Raw genomic sequence first — 27607 nt, forward strand, 5'->3', positions numbered from 1 at the left:
CAGTCGCAAAAGCTGAAGTTTGATTTGCATTTCACTGCACTCGTCCAACTTTTTGTCAGTGCTTCAGTTTTCTAAACAGTGCCAGTTAACTCCCGTGAAATTTAAACCTAATCCTTATTTATTCTTCGTTTGGATGTTTAACTTTTCAGTGAACCTCTTGAGTCTGTCTGGTGCTTCATCATTAGGGTGGAGGAGCAACACTGGCAGGCTGCAAAGGCACTGTTTAAACTCTTGGATTCGCAGTGTGAGGCCTGTCATGCTGCCCTGCATCTTTCATAAGAAAAACAAGTTAGTCAGACATCATCGACTATGTGTGCTCCCATTTTGTTGCCTACAATGTTGAAATATTTGCAACCAATCAGAGAAAGAAGGTTTTAGTCCTGAGTCAACAAAGCTGGGATGCTTTCAGAAGAAGTCTTGATGCTGCATGCTTCTACATCTGTGCCTAATCAGACCCGTGGCTCCAATCCCACAGTGCCAGATGAGTGGGATGTGGTGGACCTGCTGAATCACGGCACATACAAGATGGAAAAATATTTCCGCCTCTTTTTTTTATTTTATTTTATTTTTTTTATCACTAACCTGAATGGAAATCATGGTTCCATAAGCCATTTTTCATACCTGCTAATAGTCAGCTGTGCAACCTGAGCTTGCATTAGCTTTATTTTGCAGTGGAGAGGGAAGGACAAATACAAGACCCAAATTATATCACTCAGGAGCCCTTCAAAGGGTTAATTATGCAGAACACAGAAATCAGTCACATATCAGATATCCTGCTGGAGTGTCAAAGCATCTGGGTGCCCAGTGAGAATGAAGGGAAAAGAGCAGGATAGAAGTTTATAAATCTGTTTCCATTTGTACCTAGTGAGCCTGCTGGATTACAGCATTTTCCTCTTACTTTTACTCTCGCCTTCCCTCCCCCAACTCCGTTCTTCTCTTTCTCCCTCTCTCTGATGTCATTGTTTCCTGCCCAGCAGATCCTGACGCTCAGCTCAAGGCCGTGTGCACAGACGCTAAACATAATGTGCACTTCTCTGCTTATGCTGACATATGGGAATTTACAGACACATATTAAAGTGATGTCAGGTCCATTATCGCCCAGCTCTGTGAAGTGTCCGGGTTTCTCTGGCCTCCACTGCAGACATTAAACCATGTGTGAGTGCTACCTGTGTCCGCTCTGAACAGTTGTCCTCTGTAAGTCAAATTAAGGCCTTCTTGTGCTTGTGGTCACTCAGACTTCTTAAAAGAAAGCTGGAAGCATCCAATCTGATTTGGCGTCTCAACAGGCATCATGTGAGTGACATAAAGGGACTGGAGTCTTTATATACACACACATATTTTTCTTAGGCCTGTATTGTGTTTGTGTTTTTGTTTGTGGGTGTTTTTTTTTTTTTGCATCTTTTCATGCACACTTCTGTGCCTTTAGAATGTGGAAGAAGTATTCAGATCCTTTATTTAGGTATGAACAGCAGCAAAACTAATTTATTTATTGTATTTTATCATTTTTGCCTGTATTGGTCAGAGAAGAGAGGGGATATAAGTAGAAAGATGTGCAGTAAAGGACCAGACTGACTGAAAATCATGCTGGGAAATTTTCAAGTATTAGATGTAAAAATGCTCATTTTGCAAAAACAAAGACTCATGTCTGTCAATATTGAATTTAATTTAATTTAATCTAATTTAATTTAATTTAATTTAAGTAATGCACTTAAGTCGAGCTAAATATTCCACTTTTTACTTTTGACAATTACAGTTAGTTTATCTTATCTCTCCGTATTTTCAAGAAATTGGTTGATTAAAATTTGGGAACTTTAATATTTTCAACTTATTCACCGTAATTATACTGTGTCAGTTTAGTATTACAGTTTGACACACTTTGATTTTTTAGTGAGATTTTCTTGAGGGTAATAAGTTGTGTACTATTATGTACATTAAGGTCAGGCTGGTAAAAATGTAAGACTTCTAGAGTTATTGTAATATAGTGTATAAAAATATTAATAAGTGTAATTATTATGTATAATTTAAGAGAATTTTAATTTTATTACACAGTGGGTAAAGAATTGATATACATACCTATATTTAAAATTTAGATTTAGATTTAGAAATTTCCAATAGTTTTGGATACTCTGAAATTGTTCAGTTTTACAGTGCATCTAAAATTTTACACATACATACCAGGTACTTTAATCAATAACAGGGTATCATATTTTAAAAGCTGTTCCTAATTACTTGAAACTGATTTGATGTGAAATTATTTAGAAAGTAACTATAGCTATCAAATAAAAGTAGCAACACTTATCTACAAAAATAAGTAAAATGTGGAGAATTAAAAGTGTAATCACACAAAACCTTATGAATTTATTAAAGCCAAAGTAGCTCAGTGTGGAGCATTTGACTGAACAAATACACTTCTTCCGCTGCTGGCAATGTAAAGACAGAATCCTCCAGCTGAGAAGCTTCTTCCCGCCGTCACCAGATAAGAGACGTGTCAGCTCAGGAACTCGCCACTCTCTCTTTCTGTTCCTACATATGTTAAGAGTAAATCACTGATGTGATTCACATACTGTTTTCCACTGCTTTTATTGTATTGTGAAATGACTTTTATGAAAAAAGACAGACAAAAGTTCTCCCTTTATCTCCTGTGTGTGTGTCGTTGCCAGCTGAGCAGCCCTCTGTATGACCTTACTGTAGTCTGTATTATCTGCTGCATTCTTCACAGCGGTAGTCATGTCCCCCGTAGGAGTGGCTGCGTGTTGCAATAGCTTTCTTCAAATTGAATCCTCTACTGCCTAATTCCTTTAAAAACGTTTCAGTTTTACTGTCCTTCCAGTCTGAGATCTATGACCTGAATTGTTTTAACAGATTTTCATGCACTTGTGTGTTTGTGAGTCCGTCTTGTCCTCCCCCGGTCGCCTCACCAGAGAAAATCACGTTTATGACTCAGCCTGAGCAGAGTTAATAGGACTTCAGTGTGCTGCTTCATTCTAACATCAGACGTTTCAGGGTAATAAACCTCCTTTCATGGAGGAGTGCAGGTGACGGTGGAGTTTTTAGGAAAACTGGGGCAACAACTTGAGATGAGGTCATTGCATTTTGTACAAGTGTCTGCAGAAAAGGGCAAAAACTTTTCTCATGGACAGACTTTGCACTCCAGGTTTCTTCTTCCCAGCTTTAATTGCAATGCTTGTGAATGTGTTTCAAATTTAAAATGCATTAAAGTACAATCTGGTTTGGTTGAGAATTTGGACATTTCATTGAACAGTTTGTTGTTTCATGTCCAAGGTGCATCGGTTCTCACTGAGAAAGGCTGCTCTGGGGAGAAGTGGAAGTTTACCTCAACTAGGCTGGTGGCAAAATACACATGCAGCACTTGAGGGCCCTGACAGGCTCTCTAAACAGTGGACAGAGTTGGAGACGGATGGGGGGATGGCAAAGAAAACAGCAAATCTTTAAAGGTTATAATTCTGTCATCTGCTCAAACAATTCTCCCATCCAGCGTGTGCTCTCCTCCTTGGCCCCCCTCACCCGCCATAACTTTTTCTCCAGAAAGCGAACTACGTAACACTCTGAGGAAAGAACGACAGCGCGCCGCAGAGAAGAGATGGAAACCAAAAGTCCAACCAAAACAAGTCCTGGACTGAAAAAGAATTTATGTTTTACTCCTGCCTGTTTTCATTTGCTTTGAATTCCTCTGTTTGGTTTTGTTAACACACACACACACGAAATCCCCATCCTCCCCCCTTTTGCCCCGTTTCTCCTCCTCCTCCTCCTCCTCCTCCTCCTTCTGTGGAATTCAGTGTCTGAGGAGTCACTCCTCTCCCGCTGCTCTGCTCTGTGGTGAGTCTGCAGGGCGAAAGACCTCCACCAAGGAATTCACCAGGAGGTGCAGAGGAAAAGGAGTTGGCTTCCTTCTGTCACCCAGGAGGTGCTGCTGTCTGGGGCCTCCCTCACCCACCTCCTCCCCCATCTCCTGTCTGAGCACTGCACCTGTTCTGACTCGTCAGCCAGGTGAAGGGGATCCTCTGGCTGTTTTTTCAGCTGACCATAGCTGCAGGGCAATTAGGAACCCAGTCTATTCATTTGACTGGATTGCTGCTTTGCTTTGTATCTTTTTCTCTGTCTGTCTCTACAACCCACCTCCCTTCCCTCCCTGCCTCTCCCTACCCCCCTCCCACTCCATCTCTGTCTAGCTCAGTCTGAGCCTGGTGGACACTGAGGCTGTGAGAGGAGCGTGGAGCTGCAGAGACTTCCCTGCTGGAGTAAAAGTGTGGATCACATGGACACAATACAAGGGTGAAGTATAAATCTTCTGGAGGATAAATTGGAGTGAGCATTGGACAGCTCGGATAGAAAAAGTACAAACTCCAAACCAAAGGATTCTGCAGTTGGAAGAGCAGCAGGTATGAGAAGCCAGACTATGACCGTGACTGTGGCTCTGCTGGCCCTGTGTTGCTGCCTGCTGATCCCCAGAGGAGGGGAGAGCGCAGGGGGGATAGTTTCTCTCCAGCAGTCTGAAGAGGAGAGGCAGGCAGGGCATCAGTTGAGAGATGAATCCCTGGATGACCCAGAAAGTGAGCAAGGACTTCTGGTGGACCCACAACCACTGGGAAGCAGCACCCAGGTCAAAAGGGACACCGAGGCAGTGCAGGCAGGTAAGTGGAAAAAGTCCTAAAAGAACGTAGATGTGTTACACAGACAAGACATCAAAGCTGTTCAGGCATCGTCTGAGTTACGACGCGACATGGACGAGCAAACACAGACACAAACACAGTCTCTGACAGCTCCAACAGGCGTGACAAAGTCCATGTGCTCACCTGTCCACTGCTGTTTCTCCACAGCAGGAAATGAACAGGGCAGATGCATTTGTTTAGAGAGTCAAGCATCTTGCAGACAGATTTTTTTATCACACTGACCTTTTCCACCACCTCCACTGCTGTAACCCCTGCATGATTAATGCTGACTCTTCTGTACACTCACACTGGAAGAATGGATTTTGAAGACTAATGCACATTAGCAATAAACCTATTTTCTGAAGCTTTCTTAGTAGGCTTCAAACACTGATACCCATGAGTCCAAACTAGCTTTGTAATGAGTGTCACTGATCCTGTGGAGGTGAGAGTGATATATTTATTGAGTATCTGGACAGATTTTGTGTCATTAAAACTGAACTGTGGTTAATGGAGCACAACTAATGGAAAGAGAGGGACGTGTTTTCCATGAACGCACCTCAGGACTTCAGACAACCTCAAAAGGAAATACTCATGGACCTCAAGCAACCACTGAAATGCATCTGGCAGACTGGATTTTCCCTGGCAGCACTGTGTTTTGACATGACAGGGAAGAAATAATTGTGTAATTCAAATCTCAGATGCATGGCTTATAAATTTTGTAAACTAAAATAAGAACTGATAATCTTTTTTCAGCTTTTGAGCACAAAAGGAAACTTCTGTCATTGATTACGAAATCTTGCATCTGACTGCTATTGGCAGATCGTGACCCGCCAAGAAATAGTTGACAGATGTAGCAATAACGGATGAGGAGGGTTTATTTGAAATTGATTTCACGACATCAACAAGGTTAATAGTAGAAAACTACCCTGGGAGAGAATCTAGACAAAAAAGGAAGATGATTTCTCTTGGAATTTTTATTCTGATTGCAAGTGCCTGATTTGATTGTGGCTGAAAGTCAAACAATTGCATCTCTTTTTTTCTTGTCTGTCCAGGTATTTTGGGCAGAGTGAGGAGAGCACCAGATGAAGAAGGCAAAAAGAAGAAGAAGGACAAGAACAAGAATAAGAACAAGGACCCCAATGCCACCAAAAAACCCAAAACTGACAAGAAGGGAAAGAAAAAGGACCGACAGACAACCACAACTCTACCACCCACCACAACTGGTGAGAACGGGACAGAGCAGCCATGTTTGTTCTTGATTTACTTGTGCTTGAATGAGTTTTATTGACCTTGTGTCTGTCTGATGCTTCCAGCTCTTCCAACTGAACCACCTACTGAACCTGAGTCATACACAGACTACCCCTATCCTGATGCTGGTGAGCAGCACACACACAGACTGAATGAAAATTCCTGCAGTGGGAAGGAAGGGGTTAAGTTTTTACAATTCAGTTTTTAAATCAGAACACAGATCCAAGCAGAGAAAGCTAAATTTTATTATTTTAAGTACATTGTTGTCCATCGTGACAACACCAAACATTTTGAAAAAGGTCCAAATCAATGTTGCAGCTTCTTCAAGAGTCTCTTCTTGTGAGTAGAATTCTGATTCAAACTAAGCGGCAACCTCAAGTGCCAAAAACTGCAGTTCCTTTCATGTCCACTTGAGGCTTCTCCTAAAGTGAGTCAATCTCCATAGACTCTCATGATTAAATGTCCAACTTTACAGCAGAAACAAACATGTTTACAACCTGGAACAAAAAATGGTTTTGGTCTCTATAGAAAATCTCCTTGTTTATACAACTGTATGAGGGGTGAACTTGTATATAACTCTCCCATTTAAAATGTATGAAGGCTTAAAGCTACACATAATTGAGGAGCAACAGGTGGGTGCAGTCATAGAACAGTCCATGGCCAAGAAAGTTCTGCAGGGCCCACCTCAGCTCCACTCTGACTCCAACATTTTCTTCATTATTACATTGAGCTTCAGGACTGCTCTCCAGGACACTTATCACTGGAGTCCCATGGGTTTGCCTGTCTTTATATACAGTCACTGGTTTTATTACCTCCGATGGAGCTCCTGTGCCAGCAATATCTTTTTCCTGCCTCATTTTTCCAAGGTGTCCATGGCACTGACAGGAAAGGCACAACTTTCTTTGGAAAGGGGTGTGGACAGCTGCAGTTCATTTACTGAAACTGGCTGTTTCAGTGTCTGACGCTAAAGTTTAAACACTGTTTGGAGGAGGACTAGAACCAGGAGTATACAGGCGTTAACAGTCTGTATAGCATTTTTAACTGAAACTCAAAAGACACATTCTCGGGACATGTGACACTTTCATTAATTTGCAAAAAAACCCAAAAAGGGCTATAATATGGGGCTTTAATCACAAAAAAAGCATTTCAAATCTGAAGAGAAACTCTTCCCATTTTGAACATGTAAGTCTGCTTACAGGTGTTGGGATGTACAACTGCATGTTGGGGAAAAAAAGCGTAAAATAAAATCTGATAGGTTGCCTCAAAATTTGTAACCTGAGTCAAGTTGGTTGGACCTGAAGACTACAACTCTGAAAATGACTAAATTCAGGGGTGTGGATTGAAAAAGAAGAAAGTTTATAAGACATGAGTTGTCTCCTCCTTGTCTCTGCTTAGATGCACTACTGAGAACTGGTTAACAGATTTAAAGATGGTGCCCACTCATCTGATGAAAACTGCCTATTTGATATAAGCACGGCCTGCAAGGTGGCGCAGTTGGTTAGCACTGTTGCCTCGCAGCAAGAAGGTTGCTGGTTCGTGTCCCGGTGGGGGCACCGGAATCTTTCTGCGTGGAGTTTGCGTGTTCTCCCCGTGCAGCGTGGGTTCTCTCCGGGTTCTCCGGCTTCCTCCCACACAGTCCAAAAACATGTTGAGGTTAATTGGTGATTCTAAATTGTCCGTAGGTGTGAATGTGAGTGTTCTTGGTTGTCTGTCTCTAAGTGTGGCCCTGTGATAGACTGGTGACCTGTCCAGGGTGTCCCCTGCCTTCACCCTAAGTCAGCTGGGATAGACTCCAGCTCCCCCACGACCCTAGTGAGGATTAAGCGGTGTATAGATAATGGATGGATGGATGATATAAGCACCAAAAAAGTTTTGACCTTTCAGTGTCACACATCCCACTTTAGGCCCCACCCACACATTCCCGCTCAGCTCATAGACTTTACATTGTGACGTCATGTAAGTTAAAATTATTCTGGGCTCTGTGGATTCAAACAGACCGAGGAAAATTCTCCATGTTTGCAGTTGGAGGTGTCCTGTCTGTGTCAGTTTCCTTTATATGTGTGGTCTTTGGGGAAAATGCTTTCTGGGCTTTTTATTGAAATACTGCGAGTGACCACCAGGAATAAAATGGCAGCGCTGTATTCATTTCTGACTGACTGGCAAGAAAGTAGACTTGTGGATAATCACCTACATCCTCCCAAACCAGTAGTGAACGGCAACTTTGTCCCAACATTGACAGGAAAAAATTAATTTTCGTCCTGCTTGCTTCAGTTTTCTCCCAATACCAGCTACTGAATCATATTTCCAAGAAAGTGCTATTTGTTCGTTGTTTTGGTCACGGAATAAAAGCATCTGCAACTATACACCTGAGAACCATAAAAAGTGTTTTTTGTCTAGACATCTGACCTATCATACTTTCCATGTGTTTTTCTGACAGACAATGAGTACTGGAAACCGGACGATGACTATTGGGAGGCTGAGCCCACGCCATCCAAGCCTCAGCCCGACACTCTGAGCACAGATCCCCCCTACGACTACTGGAAGCCAGAGGAGGAAGATCCAGCAGCTCTTGTAACAGATGCCTACGATGACTACTGGAAACCAGAAGAGAAAGGTCCATCCACTCCAACGCCTGACATCTACGATGACTACTGGAAACCAGAAGAGAAACAGTCGTCCACTCCATCTCCTGACATCTACGACGACTACTGGAAACCGGACGAGAAAGACCCGTATGCTACTGTGACTGACAACTACGACAGTTACTGGAAGGAGGTGGACCCGACTCCTTCTGCCCCCAAGGTTGATGGGAAGACTGGAACAGATGACAGCGATTACTGGGATGCCACATGTATGTCTGAGTGTTTTGTTTTGTCTTTTGCTTTGTTTTGATAGAGGATGTTTGAGGGGGTGACAGTTTATGAAACATAAATAAGATGAGGTAAAACTATAATGACCTCTGTGGGAAAAGCCTAGGAGGTCATAGGAACAACAAAGCAAAAGATTCGACCAAAATGAGGCTTTTAAACCTTTTTTTGTTTTGTTTTGCTTTTGTGATATTTTGCACAACAGAGTTTATTTATGCCAAACTATCTCATTTGTGAAAATGGAGAAGCTAAGACAATTCAGAGAAATGAGTCATTCTGAATTATCTCAAACTTACAGTCAACTAGTTAAAAGTTATCATCAACCTTCAAATTTCAAGTTCTGTCAACTAGAACATTTTTGTTTAGATATCTTAAAAATTTGAAGCAGTCACACCATAGAAATTAAATTGAGCCAAAAGCTTCCACACTGCTTCATCACGACTGCTTTTATTGTGTTAATAGTAGACAAATCCAAACGTAATCCAGTAGATTGTGAGTTGAAATCACTATCAAAAGAGTTACAGCAGAAAAATACGTCTTTCTAGATCATTTTAATGCAGTGAACACTGGTCAAAGATTAGATTCAGATCCTTTTCTTAAGTAAAAGTATTAATACCACACTGGGAAGATAGTCATCTACAAGTAAAAGTCTTGCATTCAAAAGCATACTGAGCAAAAGTAGTTAAGTATTATCAGCAAAATGTGCTTAAATTAGCAAACGTAAAAGAACTTAGTCTGCAGGAAGATGGTTTACTCTTACATATGATGCTTTTTGGACGAATATTACTGCTGCATTAATGTGTATGACACATTTTACTTTAAGGTTAAGCTCATTTTGTCCACTTTAAATACAGTTGCGACAATGCAGCCTCCAGCTTATCCGGGAGGGTTTTCTTTTAATCAAGTGTTTTATATGCTTTAAAAGGTAGGAGAATATTTTCAGCCTATAAAAAAACCTTTTATCCTTCAGTTTATAAGAAAAATTCAAGTTCAAAAACACCAAATCTCAAGACACATGGTTTTACTGAACAGTAACTGCATGAAAAATAAGAAAGTAAAAAAAAAAAAGTAACTAGTAACAAAAACTGTCAGACAAATGTAACAGATATTTTTGATATTTATTTTTTATGTATCGTCTTCGAGATGTGGTGGAGTAGAAATAATCAGTTGCACAGAGTGGAAAACCTTATTTCAAGTACAAGTACCTTGAATTTGTACTTGAGTCAGTGTGTTTACTTAGATTCCACCGCTGACAATGCATGCTGGGTAGTATGTAATAGTCCAGCAATGTTTCTTAACAACCTGATGAGATGAGTTTGGTTGATTATCAGCTGGGCATTTGGTAAGCTCGTTGGTTGGTGTAAAGTGAGCCACAACTACACATAAATAACAAATACCTTTTTATCTCAGATTAACAAATTAATCTTTAGGATCTAATTTGCAGGCTCAAGACTGAAAACTTTTCAGCCGTTCAGCAGGACAGGCGACTTAACTCTTTTTTTCCACGGGATCAGACGCTGGAAACAGTGTGTCGTGTGGCCCTGTGACACTCATCTGGACTGGACTGACGCGCTCTCATTATGTTTCCAGCACACTGCACTGTTCCTCTGCTCTTCCAGCATTTCCACTGATTCACTTGTACTGGCCCAGCCTGCCTTTTCTGTTGCATTCTCCTATTTCTCAGTCTGTTTGTGGTGAATTGTTGCATTGTTTTGCAGATGAGGGGCCAGACAGCCTTCCATTTCCTGATGGTAAAGAGGTCAGCCCTGAAATCATAGTGGAAAATCTGACAGGTAACCGCTGTCACTCAAATACCTCAGAAATTCAATTGGCATCCATCAGTAAATATGAATCATTTTCAATTATATAGATGACTAGTATGAAATGTCTGCTAAGGAGTTAAGATGCATGTGAGATGTCCATTCCAGCTGTGCCTCTCAGTGCGTCACAATGGAATAACATTATAAGAACTCTGTGAAAACCTGCCTGCCCCACTTTTCAGACGGGAGTGGGTGGGTTTGCTCGGTTGCACTTATTCAACAAAGCTTTCCATAGTTTTGTTGTGGGGCAAAAACAAGCTCTGTCATCAGATCCCACCGAGGTTATGATTCTTGTAAATGTAAATTAAAGATTTAACAAGTTAATTACATGGTGGGCGTCGTAGTTGCATCCAAATAGAGAGCTACTGTTGTGGTTGAATAAATCAGGGCAGTGCTAAGCTGTAAAACTTTGCAGATAAAACTATGTAATCCTATAAAGTCTCACTTGTAACGCAGCAGTGCCTCTGACGGATTATATGAGTGGTCTAACTTCATGTTTGTTTTTTTACGCCAAAGAGCCCACGGCCACTGCTCCCTATGAAGGAACCTGGTATGATGACTACGACGAATATGGAATGAGTGCGTGCGCGCACACACACACACACACACACACACAGAGGAAACATGTCCTTAACAAATGTTTTCTATTACATCCACTGGTTAAACTACACAAACTTCCTGCCAAAAAAGCAAACAGCAAGGAAAAGGGATAAACAACAGTCAGGTCAATAACATTCCAGATTTACAAGCGATGACCCTTTTTACTGTTTAGGGTTCTTAATGGTTTTTAAAAAACCACAGGCATTCATGCATATACATGGCTGTGAATAGAGCTGGTGTATTTATAGATATTTCTATAAAATTATCAGATTTTCTTCTTTTCTGCAGGGAGGAAAGAAGATGAGACGGATGAAAAGTGGATGGAGAGAGAGAGAGAGAGAGGAGCGAAAGAAAGGGAGAAGGAAGAGAGAGGTAAGATAGCCCAGATGTGGATCCTTTTTTTTTTCTTCTTCTTGCATAACACCATTCTGCACAATCATGTCAAACTACATGCAACACTGTATCTACCAAAGACCAAAGCACAAAAGTTACAAGAGATCACGGCATAGATGTCCCTTCAGTCACATTTCTGTTATAACAGAATGCAGATGTTGTTTCCCACCGTTTAAGCACGTCTGGGTTCTGCCTGCTTTAACTTGCATGAAGGGACCAAAAGTTCATCCAATAAAAACACAATGTCGATTAAGATCATAAAGAGTTTAGAAAACTTTAGTGAGCTGGACTGAAAGCAAAGAGGGTGAGATCAACGGAGAGGGATCTGCATACAGAGGGTTATGAGTATTCACATCACATTCAGCTTCTTTTTTTTCTTTGCCACGTGTCTGCTGTGTGTAGTGAGGTTAGCTTGCGGCTGAGGAGTAAAGCATGGAGCAGATGATATATAACACTGTCAGGTCTGGTGTCAGGAGGGCACGTCCTGTTTGCACACTTCACTGCAAACTGGTTTAACGGTGAAAAGAAGTTTCAGCTAATTTGAAACATCAGTTTGGAGGAGACTTAATGCATTCCTTGGTAACACCGACACCTACGTTAATGGCTGCATGTGTCTGCTGGTGAGTGAGTTATTCAAGTCAAGTCACGGTTATTTAAAAGAGCATTTAAAATAACAGTTGTTGGGGCCAAAGTGCTGTCCGATTGAGAAATAAGACTGTGGTGGTTAAGTGTGGATTGCTGGAACCATCAGACAAGTTCAACAACATTCATTCAAGTCCAAGTAATTCAGCTATAAACATGGCTGCTCTTCTCTACCTTAAAACCCTGCAGTATTATCTATTGTGTGGAATAACCTGAGTCATTTAAATATAACAGTTAAACTCCAAAAATATTATATAAAAGATACAAGCTCATATGACTAATTTAAATATGTAGGTCAAGACCCTGCAATATGATGTATAATACAAATTAACATGACAAGTTAAGGATAAAATTAAAATTAAGGCCTGACAGAATTATACATGTTGAAACCCAATGAATCCAAAAATTCCATATAAGCAGCATATTGGTGACAGTGGGGAAGAAGAACTCCCTTTTAACAAGAAAAGATCACCAGCAGAACCAGGCCCAGGGAGGGTGGTCATCTGCCTCGACCAGCTGGGGTGAGGGTAGGAGGAGAGAGACAAGGACAGCAATGACAAACAGACAGCAGCAAAGAGAACGTAAACACATGACAGATTGAGAGGAACCAGTAACCGCAGATCAGACACATGCAGCTCCAGAGTCAGAAATAGAAGTACATGGAGAGAGAGAGGACAGAAGAGATAAAGCAAAAACAACAGGACAGAGAAGAGACAAAATTCATAACATGCAATTGTGCATATAAATGCATGTTAGAGGTGACTAGAATCACAGAAACCTGGAGTATATACACATGCGAAAACAACCGTATGAACAGGATAGCCAAAGTAAAGCACACTGACTCAATTTAAAAAAAAGAGGTCAAACTATAAAAGCAAGTGAAAACTGAGCAAAATCTGGGAACTGATCTATGCAAAACAGCAGGGTGATAAAAGAAATTAAGAGTGGACGTGGGAGAAGAACTGAGAGCAAAGGGGAAAAGATCAGAGTTTAATATTGCTTCGAATTTGACAATGATGGGACTTAGAACATGTTTTACATTCCCACCGACAGTAAGACTCCTGGCAGCCAAGTTACCAGCAATAAACTACAGTATGTCAATGTGTCACATGGTCAGTGTGTTCAAACATGATTAACGGTTTCTGATAGGGTCTGTAGCTATAAAAGTCAGGGTCAGGAGGATTTCAGTTTCATTACAGTGCACCACTTGGACTGACAGCCAAATCATAACATCTGGCTTGTTTTGTTTTCACAGCCCTCCAAACCTCCAGGTCCTCTTGGGGGGATTTTTGGTGTTTGAAATTTGCACAATAATGATGAGTTCCTCAATCATTTCTGGGCAGAGGGAGGGAAAAAATATTCAGGCAATTTATTTTGCATTAAGATTGTTTTTCTGACCCCTGACAGAGAGAGCGCAGAAGCTGAAAGAGGCCGAAGAGCGAGCCAGGAACAGGCCACGTGTCTTCAAAGAGCCAAAGAGTGAGTCTGTTCAAACCTGGGGAACATGCAGAGGCTTTGATAATGTAATTAACATATCATTTGGTATGTGGCAGAGTGTCCTCCCCTGGGGATGGAGTCCCACAAGATCGAGCCAGACCAGCTGTCGGCCTCATCGATGTCTCAGTACAGTTTTGCACCTCAGAGGGCGCGTCTCAACACGCAGGTACGCGACAGCCAGGGCAGGGCCTCAACACTTATAAATAACACTACACGCTGCAGCCATCACTTACACACTACCAGGCCTTAAAATAATAATAACCAGCCACCGGCAACAATGGAAAATACTGTTATTGCTGAGTCTGTCATTTCCATTAGCAGCTTTGGCAGTTTATGTTCGTTTCATTTTTATAGTCGAAGAATCTTTTATGCAGCTGAGTAATTAAATCAGCTGATAAATCTTGTTCAAAACACACATCTGCTTTTTCACTCCAAGCTACCATAGCTTCTGCATAAATTAAATTGCCTTGAAAATATGCAGATATGCAGTTTCGTGCTTGAAATGTCAATGAATCAGCAGCATGTGTTCTGGTCTGTGTGGTTCCCAGGGCTCTGACGATGAGGATAACATGATAGGTGGAGCGTGGTGCGCAAATTCAGAGGACAGGATCCACTGGCTTGAGATTGATGCTCGCAGGGAGACTGAATTCACTGGAGTCATAACTCAGGGACGAGATTCCCTGAACGAGTAAGACATAAACGCAAACAAACTCACGAGTACACTTTGTCTTTCATTCCTAAATCCAACACGTTGCCCTCGTCTTGTTTCAGGAGTGACTTCGTGACGTCCTACTTCCTGGCTTTCAGCAACGACAGCAGAGAATGGACCACCATCCACGATGGATATGCCGACTGGGTGAGTTCATTGTGTCACTACCTTGTGCACCATGTGTCAAGTCTCCCTCATCTTTCCCTGATTCACTTTCCTCCCACCCATCCCCTCCCACCCAGCTGTTTTTTGGAAACAGTGATAAGGACACTCCAGTGATGAACCAGCTCGCAGAGCCTGTGCTGGCCCGCTACATCCGGATCATCCCTCAGAGCTGGAACGGCTCTCTCTGCATGAGGCTGGAGGTCCTAGGCTGCCCCCTGCCTGGTGAGCCTCCCTAACACACTCATGTGTATGCACGCTAAAGCACACAAAATAAATAACTTATGGTTCTTTTCTGCTCACAGATCCAGCTGAAGTTCAGTACAGACAAAATGAAGTGACTCCTGTGGATTACTTGGAGTTCAAACACCACAGCTACACAGAGATGGTTGCAGTGAGTGTCAATGCATGTGCATGAACATCTGCAGGCAGCCTGGATTTCACTGAAAATCCTCAGTTATTCTCCTGGAAACTATGCGATTTCACAACCCGGGGGTCTACTTTTATCCACTTTAATATGAACTGATATTAAATTCCCTGCAGAGGTTTAATTCCTTCTCAGTTAGTAATTTCAACCACCAGAGGGCAACACGACCTTTCCACAGGAACACAAAGTTCATCTTTAACAATCATCGGTGTAATATTATAATTACTTCTTTACACGTTGACTTTTTTTTAAAAAATCGTTTCATCTGTTCAGCTCATGAAGTCAGTGAATGACGAGTGTCCCAACATCACCAGCATCTACAGCCTGGGCCGCAGCTCCAAAGGACGCGAAATCATTGCCATGGTCATCTCTGGCAACCCCACTGAGCATGAAATAGGTGGGAGTACAACAGAGGCAGACAGAACTGTTTATATTGCAATGTTCAGTAATTCTTTGTACATAATCAATACCAGAATAAAGCTCTGAAAGCATGTTTTCATTACAAGTGAGCACCAAACCAGCTGTTTTCTCTCAAATGTTCCAAGAATATAAGCTGCTGGACTTTGATGGCACCATTGTGTATCCTGTAAATACAAATAAACACCAGGTGGAGGCCCGAAGATAATAGTTAACACGTAATTACGGTCTTTCCTGGTTGTCTCCTCAGGTGAGCCGGAGTTTCGCTTCACGGCAGGTCTCCACGGAAACGAGGCGTTGGGTCGAGAGATGATCCTGCTTCTCATGCAGTACCTGTGCAAAGAGTACAAGGACAGAAACCCCAGAGCACAGCGCCTGGTGGAGGGAATACGTATCCACCTGGTACCCTCTCTCAACCCTGATGGACACGAGACAGCTTTTGAAGCGGTCAGTGTAAAAAGAAGGAAAAAAAATAGATGAATGGAAATAAAAATGAGAGATGCCAGTGAATCCTAGTGAGCAATTTGGGTCAGTGTGTTCTTCATCCAAATGCTTCTCTGCAGGGATCAGAGCTGAGTAGCTGGATGACAGGACACTTCACAGAGGAGGGCTTTGACATCTTCCAAAACTTCCCTGACCTGAACAGCATCTTGTGGGATGCTGAAGACAAAGGCATGGTGCCCAAACTCACGCCCAACCATCATGTGCCCATACCAGACAACTCAGACAGCAGCTCAGGAAAGGTACGGGTCATGTTGTGTGGAGGATATAAGAGCTCCATTTAAGAGCTGCTGAAATGCAAAGAATCTCCAAATGCAATAGCTTCCCCTTAATACTTTCTCTCTGCTCAGATGCAACATTTTTTCCCCCTAAATGCATGTAAAAGAACTTTCTACTTTTGTAAACTTGCTTGTGTTCTACAAAGATGAGGGTATATTGTGCTAACACTGGTTTTCCCTGCTCTGTTTGTGTGATCCTGATCCTCCTGTTTTGGTTCCAGATGGCTGTGGAGACCAGGGCCATAATCTCCTGGATGGAAAGCCATCCATTTGTGTTGGGTGCAAACTTCCAGGGCGGGGAGACAATTGTGGCCTATCCTTATGACAACTTACGTCTCAATAAACGTGCTGAGAGCCAGAAACCCCACAGCCGCAAGAAGCGACAGTATGACTTGCTCAACCTATTTCGCTCCCTGTGCTCAGTTGTTGTTCCCCTGCTTTACACCAATTTATCCCCCAGTTTCCTTCCTACTTTCTCTTGCATAGCTGTCACCGAGCCACACTCTTGTTACATAGTTCAACTAGGATTGTTTCTTGCAGGTATGAAGAGGAAGGGTTTGATGTGACAGAGTGGGGAAGGGGCTACCACGAGGAGCCAGAGGAAGACTGGAGGAGTCGGGGATACGCTGAGCCAGAGGAGGAGTGGAGGGGCCACGGCTACGACCACAACCACGGATACGAACACGGCTACGAACACGGCTATGACCACAACTACAACCAGGGTTATGGCCACCGGGGGGAGGAGGAGGAGGATGACAGAGGAAGAAGCGCCGGATACCAGTACGCCGAGCCCGAAGATGAGCCCCGGGAGATCGCAGACGAGTCCCTGTTCAGGTGGCTGGCTGTCTCCTACGCCTCTACACACCTGAGCATGACTCACAGCTACCACAGATCATGCCATGGAGACACAGGGGCAGGAGTCCATGGGCTCGTCAACCGGGCCAAATGGAAGCCAATCACGGGCAGTGAGTACAGGGTTTCATCTATAAACGTCTGCACGTTTACAGCACACCCTGGTGGAGGGTTTGTGCAGTACAGGCTCTGAGGTTAACATGCGAGAGTGTGTTTGACCTGTTCTCCAGGTATGAATGACTTCAGCTACCTGCACACCAACTGTTTCGAGCTGTCCATATTCCTGGGCTGTGATAAGTTCCCTCATCAGAGCGAGTTGGCACACGAGTGGGAGAAAAACAGAGAAGCGATGCTGACATTCATGGAGCAGGTCAGTCACACACACACACACACACACACACCCAAAGTAATGTAGCACACACTACTTTTTCTTCAAAAAGTAATGAATTATTTTCTCACGGAAGAAAATAATTTGTTACATTAGTTTTACGTTACTCCACAACATAACCTAAGATGCCATGTCAAGTGATTGTTAGTTAATCAAATGTACAACCAGCACAAATCCCTGAACTGATGAGGAGGATATACACAAGATCTTTCTTTTATGCCCTTTAGCAAGGTATTGCCACAAAGACAACAGCAAAGATGGTGAAAAAAACGACCACATCACAGAAAAATGTTAGGCAATAACAAGATTCTACACGTCTTAGAGTAACAAGGTGGCGCTGGCAGCCGCCTCAAAATACAGGTTATAACACTAACTGAATTCAGGAACACGGTGCATTACATTTGTGGGCTACAGGTGAATGCAGACGCATAAAGGTGAGGAAAGAAGAGAAAACAAAGCTGTAATTTACAAATCTGTTTACAGTTCTTGCATTTTATTTCAAATCTTTGATTTTTGCTGAGATATTGGATAATTTGAAGATTTATTGAAATAAAACCATGTGAGAAGTTTAGACAGAAAAGTACTTTAGTGGAGTGGAAGTATAAAGTAGTAGGGAATAGAAATACTTACGTACAGTAAAAGTACCCCAAACCTGCACTTCATTACAGTTAATTGAGTATTTCGTTACTTTCCGCCACTGGCTTTTGTTCTATATAAATGAAATTTGCTAGACTTGAAGAGCAGCTTTTTAAAGACAGCTATCAGCAACATTTCAATTGCCAATCATATCCTATAGTTACATGAAATTACAAGCCATTTCTATTCATCCAAAAAAAGAAAATCCCTTCCTTTCCTGTTCTGTGACAGAGACAAAGATCAAAGCAAACTTAAACCTGACTGAGCCTTGTAAATATAGCTTTAGACTGGTGTGTAATTCTTTCCTTTCTAAATGAAATTGGGCTGAATTTGCCACAAAACTAGAATTACTGATTTTACTGGAATCTAACTTGTTATTAGATACATGTGTCAGCCTCCTTCACTAACTCAGCTATCCCCCATTCTTTAGGTCCATCGTGGCATCAGAGGGATTGTGAAGGATCAGCAGGGGAACCCCATTTCAAACGCCACGATATCTGTCGAGGGGATAAACCACGACGTCACCACAGGTCAGCATACTGCTCACAACTCTGGTCTCTTTTCTTGCATTTTAGCCCAAAAATTGATGAAGCCTAGTCCTAAACTGAAAACCTTTTTTCTACAGAGATTTTCATTGAATTTTTTCTTTTACTCTGTCTGGAAAACTTCCTGTACAAAGAACAAACTTCCTGAAACCCACTCTCTCCCTTCTTTGCCGCTGTAGCATCAACAGGGGACTACTGGAGGCTGCTTAACCCCGGGGAGTACCGTGTGACGGCTCGAGCTGAGGGCTTCTCCCCTGTCACTAAACTCTGTGTGGTGGGATATCAACCAGGAGCGACCGCCTGCAGCTTCAACCTTGCCAAGTCCAACTGGGATCGCATCAAGCAGGTAACACTCTGCCCACCCTGAACCTAAATCACACCAACACGTCTGTCCTACAGGATTTAAAGTTTGTTTCCCAATTTCTCTGCAGATCATGGCCCTCCATGGCAACAAGCCCATCCGACTCAGCTACAGCAACGGCAGAACACAGTATTCCTCAGTTAATAATGGCCACAGGAATGTGGTCAATGGCAACAACGGGTATTCTCCAAGTTCACGTCTCACTGAACGGCAGAGGAGGCTGAGGATTGCTCGCATTCGTCGCCTTCGCCAACAGAGATTATTGAGGTTAAGATCGACGACGACAACGACGTTACCACCTACAACAACCACAATCCCCACAACACCAGAGACCACTACATCCTGGTACGACTCGTGGCTCGTAGGGGAGGGACAGTCCTCAACACCTGGTGGGTTCACAGACTCCATCCTGGATTATAACTACGAGTACAAGATTGATGACTATTAAACCAAACGCACAGGGCTTGTTTCAGTAAACAACCATCCTCTCCTAATTGTAGTTCTCATTGCCATGTTGTACTTTGAGCTGGTTGAAGAGTGAAACAAGGAATCCTGTCTTTGTACAACATAAGCAATGGGAATGCACAGAATATTAACTATATTAAGATAGTGTATCTGTTACTTAACACTTGAAATAATGGTTCTTTACACAAATGGATCCATTTAAATAATGGTATTTCATTTTTCAAAGTTCACATTGCATTTTCTGGCTCATTCAGTGTTTTTTTTTGTGAATGCCTTTTGCTTCATGAAAAGATGTTTATTGTGGATGCACATAAAAAAAACAGCTGAATTATTTACACTGTTCTCACCCATGCAGAACTATTTTTACAGTAGGAATAGTCACTTGTTGTGTGAAAAGCAGTTGACAGTTGGTAACAGACAGACACAGGTGGGGTAGAAGAGTTATTTTTCAAATAAAGGCTTATTAATACACAATGTGTGTCTCTTCTCTTTTTTAGCACCTGATTTGTGTTTCTGGTATATCAGGGCTGTTTTTCTCTTACAGTTTAAGAAAGGAAACACTAGAGCTGTGTTGGACAGCATCAGAGTTGCACAGATGGTCATTCCTGACCCAAAGTTGATTTAAACAGTCTGCGTTTAGGAGAAATAAGTCTGAATGAGCACCAGTAGTGTGCCACAAGTGTCACAGATATTAACCCTCAGTGGCTGATGTTCATCTCACTTTCTTCGTCTTCGTCAGCGGAGAAGGCTGAGAAGCTGACTGGCTCACATTGCAGAGTGCGTAAATTGATCAGGCAAGCTGTTTGGGTGCTGCTGAACTCTGGAATTGTGACCAAAAGGACTTCCTGACCATCAGGACCTGGCAGGAGAAGAAGAAAGACACTCACACATTAGTGTTAGGAAAGAGACCGGCTCAAATGGAATATGGCTGAGAACATTAGGGCTGCAGTGAACCAAAGAAAATCTTTTGACTGAAATCGTACCTACTCTTCAACCAATCAATTGGACGTGGAAAAAGAAATATATAAATTGCACGTTGCCACTTGATTTTAAAAAATCTGCGGAAGAGCAATGAGTTTATGCCACCTGCTTGCCTTATTAGCCTAAATGAATTATAAATAAACATTAAAAAGTAGCATTTGCACATAAAATTATTTTAACCTCATTATTTTACACTAAAATGATGACAACAGACTTGGAGCTGACCAGCACACACCTGTCCACATTAATTTGATTTTCAGAACTGTTGAGTAACATAATGCAGATGAGTTCGCCTACTGTTTCTGGTCATTGAGCTGTGATATTAAAATTGCTGCTTTTAAAGTTTACACTGGATTCTTTGGCCATTCATTTCAATGAAATGCAGCTATAGCAACAACTACTTCGACATGGTGTCTTTTAGTTTGGAAACAACTAAGTAAATGTTCAGTAAACGGAAAAGAAATTAGACCGAGCAGTCTCCATTAGGCTCGGCATGTTCAAATTCATGAAGACACTCAGGTGTTCACGGATACGTCAATCAATCCTGATAAGCTGTTGATGTAGCCCTTTTCTCCTCTTCAAAAAGTGAGACAAGTGATTCTCTGACCGACCAGAATTTGATCAGATGAGAGCCTATCAACCAACCAAATAACCTGAAGACTGCAGCCTTGGAAAGAAAAAAAATATTTCTTGCATTTTGGGGCCTAAAGAGAGATCATTGACATGCACACATCACATACTGACCTTTGATGAGTTTAGACTCAAAGGTTGGGGCATTGCCACTGAAGTAAACGTGAGGACACTCTTCCAAGATGAAAGGGTCTTTCAGGTAAAATGGATAACAACCTAATACAAAAAAATAAACAATGTAAATGAACCAATATTATGCTTCAGACTACCAGAGGTCTTGTGATTTATTCTGCAGCAACTAACCCAGTGTATCAGGTGCTGTAGGCGCCAGGTGTCTGAGTCGTAGTGTTTCCTCCAGTATTTCCACATGACTGTCCATGCTGCTGTATCTCTGAATGTCACAGACATTCTGGCCTGATGTTCCCAGGAACCTTTGCAGAAACAAACAAAAACATAGTCTTAAAAATTTCTTCACTCTCACTTTAGATGACAGAGTGTGCATGTGTGCGCCACTGCTTACCGCACTCCATCGATGTCAGCCTGGTATGGATTGGAGGCCAGCTGTAGTGTGGGGTACACAGAGGACAAGGGGAACATACATCGGTGGAGAGGCTGCTGTGGGAGGGTGTAGTTGGTGGGGTCATACTGGCCTGGCATTACATCCACTGGAACTGAAGCCTGAATCAGTCGGAAGCAGCAACATACAGCATTAGATAATAATCATATCATAACCAACTTACCAAAAGCGATAATTGGTTATAAACAAAACACTCAGTGTTAAAATACACCATGTTACCTTCTTTGTTTTTCATCACACTTCACTCGGTCACATCCACTAAGGCTTAACTACCTTACATGGTAAATTTAAATAAATGGGAAATTTATTTTTAAAAGTGTTTCAGAACTGCAGGTATTTTTTCACTAGCAAAATTTGTTATTTTTTATGTTATGATGCATATTATTCATATTTATTATTTAGTATTTGTAACGTGAGAAAACAGTAACACTGTTACAATTTCAGTCTAACGTGAGTCAGTCTCCAAATTGTCCAGCAGTTTTAAACTCCAAAGTTTTAAGTACGATAATAAAAGAGAAAAGCAGGTATTCTCATATTTAATAACCAGGAAAATATTTTGTATTGCTACTCACTTTACTAATTAAATGTTTGAAGTCTGACTCATTTTATATCATGCAACAGATAAATAATATCATAGGGGTTGTTGATGTGGAAAAACACAATAATTCAAAGTAACTTTAAACTAATACATAATGATTTTTGTGGATTTTATGGAAAATCAATTGAGAAACAGTTTATGGTGAGAACAATAAAACAACAGTACACATAAAACTAAACACTTAATCATACTGATACAAAAAAATCATATAAACACCCACTCTTCATATAAAGCAGTTCCACTGGATCATTTTCAACAATATCATCATGGCTTATGTCAACCAGAGGTATTTAAGGAGTTGTGACTACAATGGTGAAAAACCGAATGTAGAAAATTTCATATCATGCCACACTATGTCATCAATGAAGCCCAATTCAAACTGGAAATAAAAAGAAAATGTCTATACATGCAAAGAAGAGGATGCAAACTCACCACCAGCTGAAGCAGCAGCTCATCCAGCAAACGAATGGCCTCCACACTGCCAGCCTGAGTCTTCTTGGTGAGGTACTTGGCCTGGAATAAAAAACAGATACTGTAAAACAGATATTAGAGTCTTGTGATTGGATGTGCTTACAAGGGCAATTTCCTGAATCAGTGAAAACTAACAAAAGTATACACAAATGACTGTGTGTACAGGAAATTCAGTTTTGATACCTTTGTTGATGCATCCTTGTCCTGGGTGCTTTGGCTGAGGAGGTTTCCAGCCAGCAGAACCCTGGATATCGTCGCTGCCCCGCTCTGCTCACCCAGGTCACCAAGCTGACCAGTTACCATGTCAACCAGCAACTGTAGTCCCAGCATGCTGTCAGCACGACTACTGCCGAGACCAAGGCCTGAGGCCAGGAGCAAAAACCTGAACAAAGACAAAGAATGCTGTTTAAATATTGCCATCATTGTCACCGAAGGCTGGGATTTATACTGTAGGTGTGTGTGTGTGTGTGTGTGTGTGTGTGTGTGTTGACCTGTCAGCGCTGAGAGCAGGTCTTGCTCTCTGTAAAGGGAGATCCGCTGTGCAAAAGTCCTCAACTGTGAACTTCCCATCATTTCTCTCAGCTCCATATATTGCAATAACACTGCCTGAAAGAGAAAGACAGGAATGTCTTTACATTTTGAACATGTGTTCAGAGCTGATGTGATGTTTGACATACTAAGAAAAACACTGACCCGTGACACACTTGTCTTTGTCGATTTTGCCCTCTAGTTTGATCCTCTGGAGTTCATCCTCCAGAATCAGCTCATCTGTTTCACTAATGTTTTTGGCACGTGCAGGCTGGGGCAGGAGGTTGTGCTGAAGACAGAGGAAAACAGAAAAATGTCATACATGCAGGCAGCAAATGTCATTTTGCCGGGGGTTAACAAACTTGTGCGTGACTGCCGACCTCCTCACTGATCTCTTTCAGAATAGATGGCTGCAATTCCATACGCTTGAACAAGGTCCCCACAATGCAACACTGCTCCCCTGTCTGCATATCGCACAGCTTCCTGATGAGCACATCTGATCCTAGCGGAGACAGAAATAAAGACATTACACTTAAATAATTCTGATGATTCAGAGCTCCAGATGTAGGTGAGATTGACCTGAGCTTACCCCATTTCTGCTTAGCTCTCTGTGACAGCAGGGGCCTCATCTGCATGAGTCGAGCTGCGTAAATATGAGCATACTGGCGGCCGAAGTTCCGCTCCCCGACACTGTAGCGCTCGGAGCAGGGACTGTAGGCCAGCGACGTCCTCTCAAATACTGCCGGTCCCTGGTCCTCGGAGGCAGGGCGGGAGAGCAGAGAGGAGCCCTCCTTCTGGGCACTCAGGTCGGAGAACATGACTGCCCTGCAAGAGGCAGAGGAGAGTTCTACTTTGCTATTTACATGTAGTACACATACAGTGGATTTATCAGGCTAGCAAGTCGAAGGTTTGCGCTAACCTACGAAGTTAGCGTGAGTGACAGTTAGTAGACAGCTCTTCCAAAACATGCCAACTTTTTATGAGAATAGAGCTGAGGTAACAGATGCAACGGTCCTACCTTAGAAGAGAAAAGGTACAACTTCAGTTGTTATCCGTTTAATATCAGGTAATATGCTATATTTGAAGAAATGGCTGATTTTACTCCTTGTCAGCGAGCGGCAGAAACAATTCCCGCGAAATCAGCCACTGAATAACTATTTTTTTCCCGAGATGAGTGCGTAAATCTCGCGAGAACATGTGCTAGGAGCAAAAACACAAAAGATGATTTCTACAAATACAAAACCTAACGCAATTAACACATTCCACATCAATTTATAGAGATAACAGAATATTAAATATATATTAAAAAACACGATTTTACATCCAAAACCGGCCACCGTCGCACGGATGTTACGTCACGAATTTAAATCAATACGTCGCACTGAATTGAGGTCACAATAACGTCGCGGCAGCTTCGCCATCTTTGCAGCTCTTTGTGCAACATCGCCTGCTAAGAGTTTGCGTGTTTTTAACGAGCCACTTGCCGACTCGTGTTTTAATTCGGTAACAAAAATGCAAGGAAACAGAGGCCCCCAGCAGAACCACGGACCCAACCGCCCGGGAGACCAGATGAAAGGCGAGGGAACCAACGGCCAGCAGCCCGAGCCCAGCGAGCAGACCAACCCCAACGAGGCCTTAACCCTAGACCCGCAGAGCTTCAGAAAGCCCGGTGAGAGAACCTTCACCCAGCGGAGCAGGCTGTTTGTAGGGAACCTACCGACTGGGATCACCGAGGAGGATCTGGAGAAGCTCTTTGCCAAGTATGGAAAAGCCAGCGAAATCTTCATCAACAAGGAGAGAGGCTTCGGTTTCATCCGGCTGGAGACGAGAATCATAGCAGAGATCGCCAGAGCCGAGCTGGATGATACCCCGTTCAGGGGCAGGCCCATACGGGTGAGGTTCGCTACACACGGTGCTGCTCTAAGTGTGAAGAATCTGCCAGAGTTTGTGTCCAACGAGCTGCTGGAGGAGGCATTTGCTGTGTTTGGTCTGATAGAAAGAGCTGTGGTCATCGTGGATGACCGAGGGAGGCCCACAGGGAAGGGAATAGTGGAGTACACCTCAAAGCCAGCTGCAAGAAAGGCTTTGGATAAGTGCAGCGATGGTGCCTATCTTCTCACAGCTTTTCCTCGACCGATTACAGTGGAACCTATGGACCAGTTTGATGAAGAAGAGGGACTGTCAGAAAAGTTAATAAACAAAAACCAGCAGTATCACAAAGAGCGTGAGCAGCCGCCTCGATTTGCCCAGCCTGGCTCCTTTGAGTACGAGTATGCCATGCGTTGGAAGGCCCTGATGGAGATGGAGAAGCAGCAGTATGAAATGGTGGATCGCAACATGAAGGAGGCTCAGGAGAAGCTGGAGGCCGAGATGGAGGCAGCCAGACACGAGCATCAGGTGATGCTGATGAGGCAGGACCTGCTGAGGCGGCAGGAGGAGCTGCGGAGGATGGAGGAGCTCCACAGTCAGGAGGTGCAGAAGAGGAAACAGGCCGAGCTTCGGCAGGAGGAGGAACGCCGGAGGAGAGAGGAGGAGATGAGGATGCGCAACGAGGAGATGATGAAGAGGCAGCAGGAGGGCTTCAGGGGCAACTTCTCAGAAAACAGGGAGCAAGACATCCGGATGCATATGGGCGGTCATGGGATGCCCATGAACAGAAACTCAATGGGTGGTAATTCTGGTCCTGCTGGTACTGCTGGCATGGCTGCTGAAAATGCTCCAATGATGTCGGGACCAGGAAACAACAACATGCCCGGAGGAGGTCAGGGCGGCTTTCCCAGAGGCCTCCCCGGGCCTGGAGACTATGGACCTAATAAGCAGCGCAGATTTTGAATCACATGTCTATTTCTTCCCTTTTCATACTCACTGTACTTTAAGTTCAGGTAGTAAAGGTTCCTTTTGAACTTTGAAAACTGCATGTATTTTTTTGTACCTTTTTATTTGTACTTTGGAATTCTGTTTTAGAACTAAAATGTCAAAACCTTCCAGACGAGCCATTTGTTTTACATTTTTCCCTCAATGTGCTGTTCTCATAGGGATAGAAAATGTTTTTGTCCTGAACATGTTTAACTTTTCTGGAATAAATTCATGATTCCCTAAAAACAAAATTGTTTTATTCAGTATAGAGACACTCAGGATCTCTAAAAGTCTTTCTAAGCAGCCTTATAACTCAGCCCACCTCAACAAGCTCAGTTTAAGTACAAACATGACTGTCCCCACACAGACCTGATAGTGGATTTGTCTCACTTTTAGTCAAGAGTGTGAGTTTTCTGCTTCCAATGCAGCATAAAATGTGACAACATAATCTGAGTGGTTTCAGGGAGAATATGAGCAAGTCATGAATTGTAAAGTGAGCAGCAGAATCCAACATTTTTCATGTTGCTGTGATAATGTTTCACTTATAAACACAGCTGCAGATCACATAATTAATAGGTCAAGGTTAGGAGGGAATATTGCGGAGAACTGGGTTAGGCTGGGATTGTAAAAAATGGCAGACGTGAATATCTAAATTAAGCTCCCTGATTATTTTATTAGCTGCTGATAGTTTGCGGAAAGAGGCCACACAGTGAATCACTTCTGTCAACAAACCGGACAAGTGATAAACTAATGTGCCGTGACGTTTTATAACAGTAAGTGCAATAGAATCATGATTAATCCTCTTAATATACGACTGTGTTATCCAGGCTGTTACAATATGAGATTTGTTGTGTAAAAGAGGCCTCTCATGCATTTGACTCCTTCAGAAATTACTCACCTGCATAGCTACACAGACATTTTGTGACTCATCCGCCATGTAGCGAACAAAGAATCAGAGTTGATGATTACTGAATAAACATCGAGCTCAGCCTGGCGTGATACTGGGTGAGGTAACGCCTGCGCACCTGCACAGAGAGAGTTCAAAGAAATCTTTCTAAATGACACAGAACAGCAATATAAATGAGAGTGGAGAGCAGGGGGGTCTTCAATCAATCAATAAGAAACTGGTGAGATTTACTTTGACAGAATACAGAAAGCTTTTATTGCCAAGTGAGCTGGCACACACAATGAATTTGACCTGGTTAATGAAACTGGTACACAACAATAACAAGACAGGCAATGAATATAGAAATCTAAATCTAAGAAATTCTAAATATGTGTAAAAGACAAGTAAAAAAAACAAAAAAAGTACTATATACATAAAAAGTACTGTGAAAAGAGACATAAACTTGCCTCAACCAGAGTAATAAATTAGAAAACAGTTAAAATTACAATATTACACATGAAATTGAAGCATTGCACATGATAATGCACAGAGGTAGTGCAACAGGAGTCTTTAATGATTTACTGACTGACTGTTCATGAGGG

At 42.5% G+C, this 27607-nt stretch overlaps 3 protein-coding genes across 3 annotated transcripts; 2 read left to right on the plus strand and 1 right to left on the minus strand.

Annotated features, from left to right (window-relative positions):
* Positions 1-3797: 3797 nt before the first annotated feature.
* aebp1b (AE binding protein 1b) lies at positions 3798-19952 on the plus strand. Its single transcript, XM_008302031.1, has 22 exons — positions 3798-4652; positions 5723-5893; positions 5984-6046; positions 8356-8769; positions 10504-10578; positions 11122-11184; positions 11494-11577; positions 13648-13719; positions 13794-13903; positions 14286-14425; positions 14509-14593; positions 14689-14833; positions 14914-15002; positions 15309-15432; positions 15703-15899; positions 16016-16195; positions 16453-16616; positions 16772-17196; positions 17314-17453; positions 18538-18637; positions 18832-18998; positions 19084-19952. Exons 1-22 carry the CDS (start codon positions 4403-4405, stop codon positions 19459-19461), a joined length of 3636 nt encoding a protein of 1211 aa, XP_008300253.1. The 5' UTR covers positions 3798-4402; the 3' UTR covers positions 19462-19952.
* Positions 19753-24410, minus strand: pold2 (polymerase (DNA directed), delta 2, regulatory subunit). Its single transcript, XM_008302029.1, has 11 exons — positions 24282-24410; positions 23853-24088; positions 23644-23765; positions 23429-23552; positions 23227-23341; positions 22919-23117; positions 22697-22777; positions 21610-21767; positions 21393-21520; positions 21204-21305; positions 19753-20337 (listed from the first exon to the last, which is right to left on the minus strand). The coding sequence occupies exons 2-11, from the start codon at positions 24079-24081 to the stop codon at positions 20177-20179; spliced, it is 1419 nt and encodes a 472-aa protein (XP_008300251.1). The 5' UTR covers positions 24082-24088; positions 24282-24410; the 3' UTR covers positions 19753-20176.
* A 252-nt stretch (positions 24411-24662) lies between these two features.
* nono (non-POU domain containing, octamer-binding) lies at positions 24663-26365 on the plus strand. The gene has a single exon (XM_008302032.1). The coding sequence runs from the start codon at positions 24776-24778 to the stop codon at positions 26093-26095; it is 1320 nt and encodes a 439-aa protein (XP_008300254.1). The 5' UTR covers positions 24663-24775; the 3' UTR covers positions 26096-26365.
* Positions 26366-27607: the final 1242 nt, after the last annotated feature.

Source organism: Stegastes partitus, unplaced genomic scaffold (genome assembly GCF_000690725.1).
Source record: "Stegastes partitus isolate 25-593 unplaced genomic scaffold, Stegastes_partitus-1.0.2 Scaffold1750, whole genome shotgun sequence".
NCBI lineage: Eukaryota > Metazoa > Chordata > Actinopteri > Pomacentridae > Stegastes > Stegastes partitus.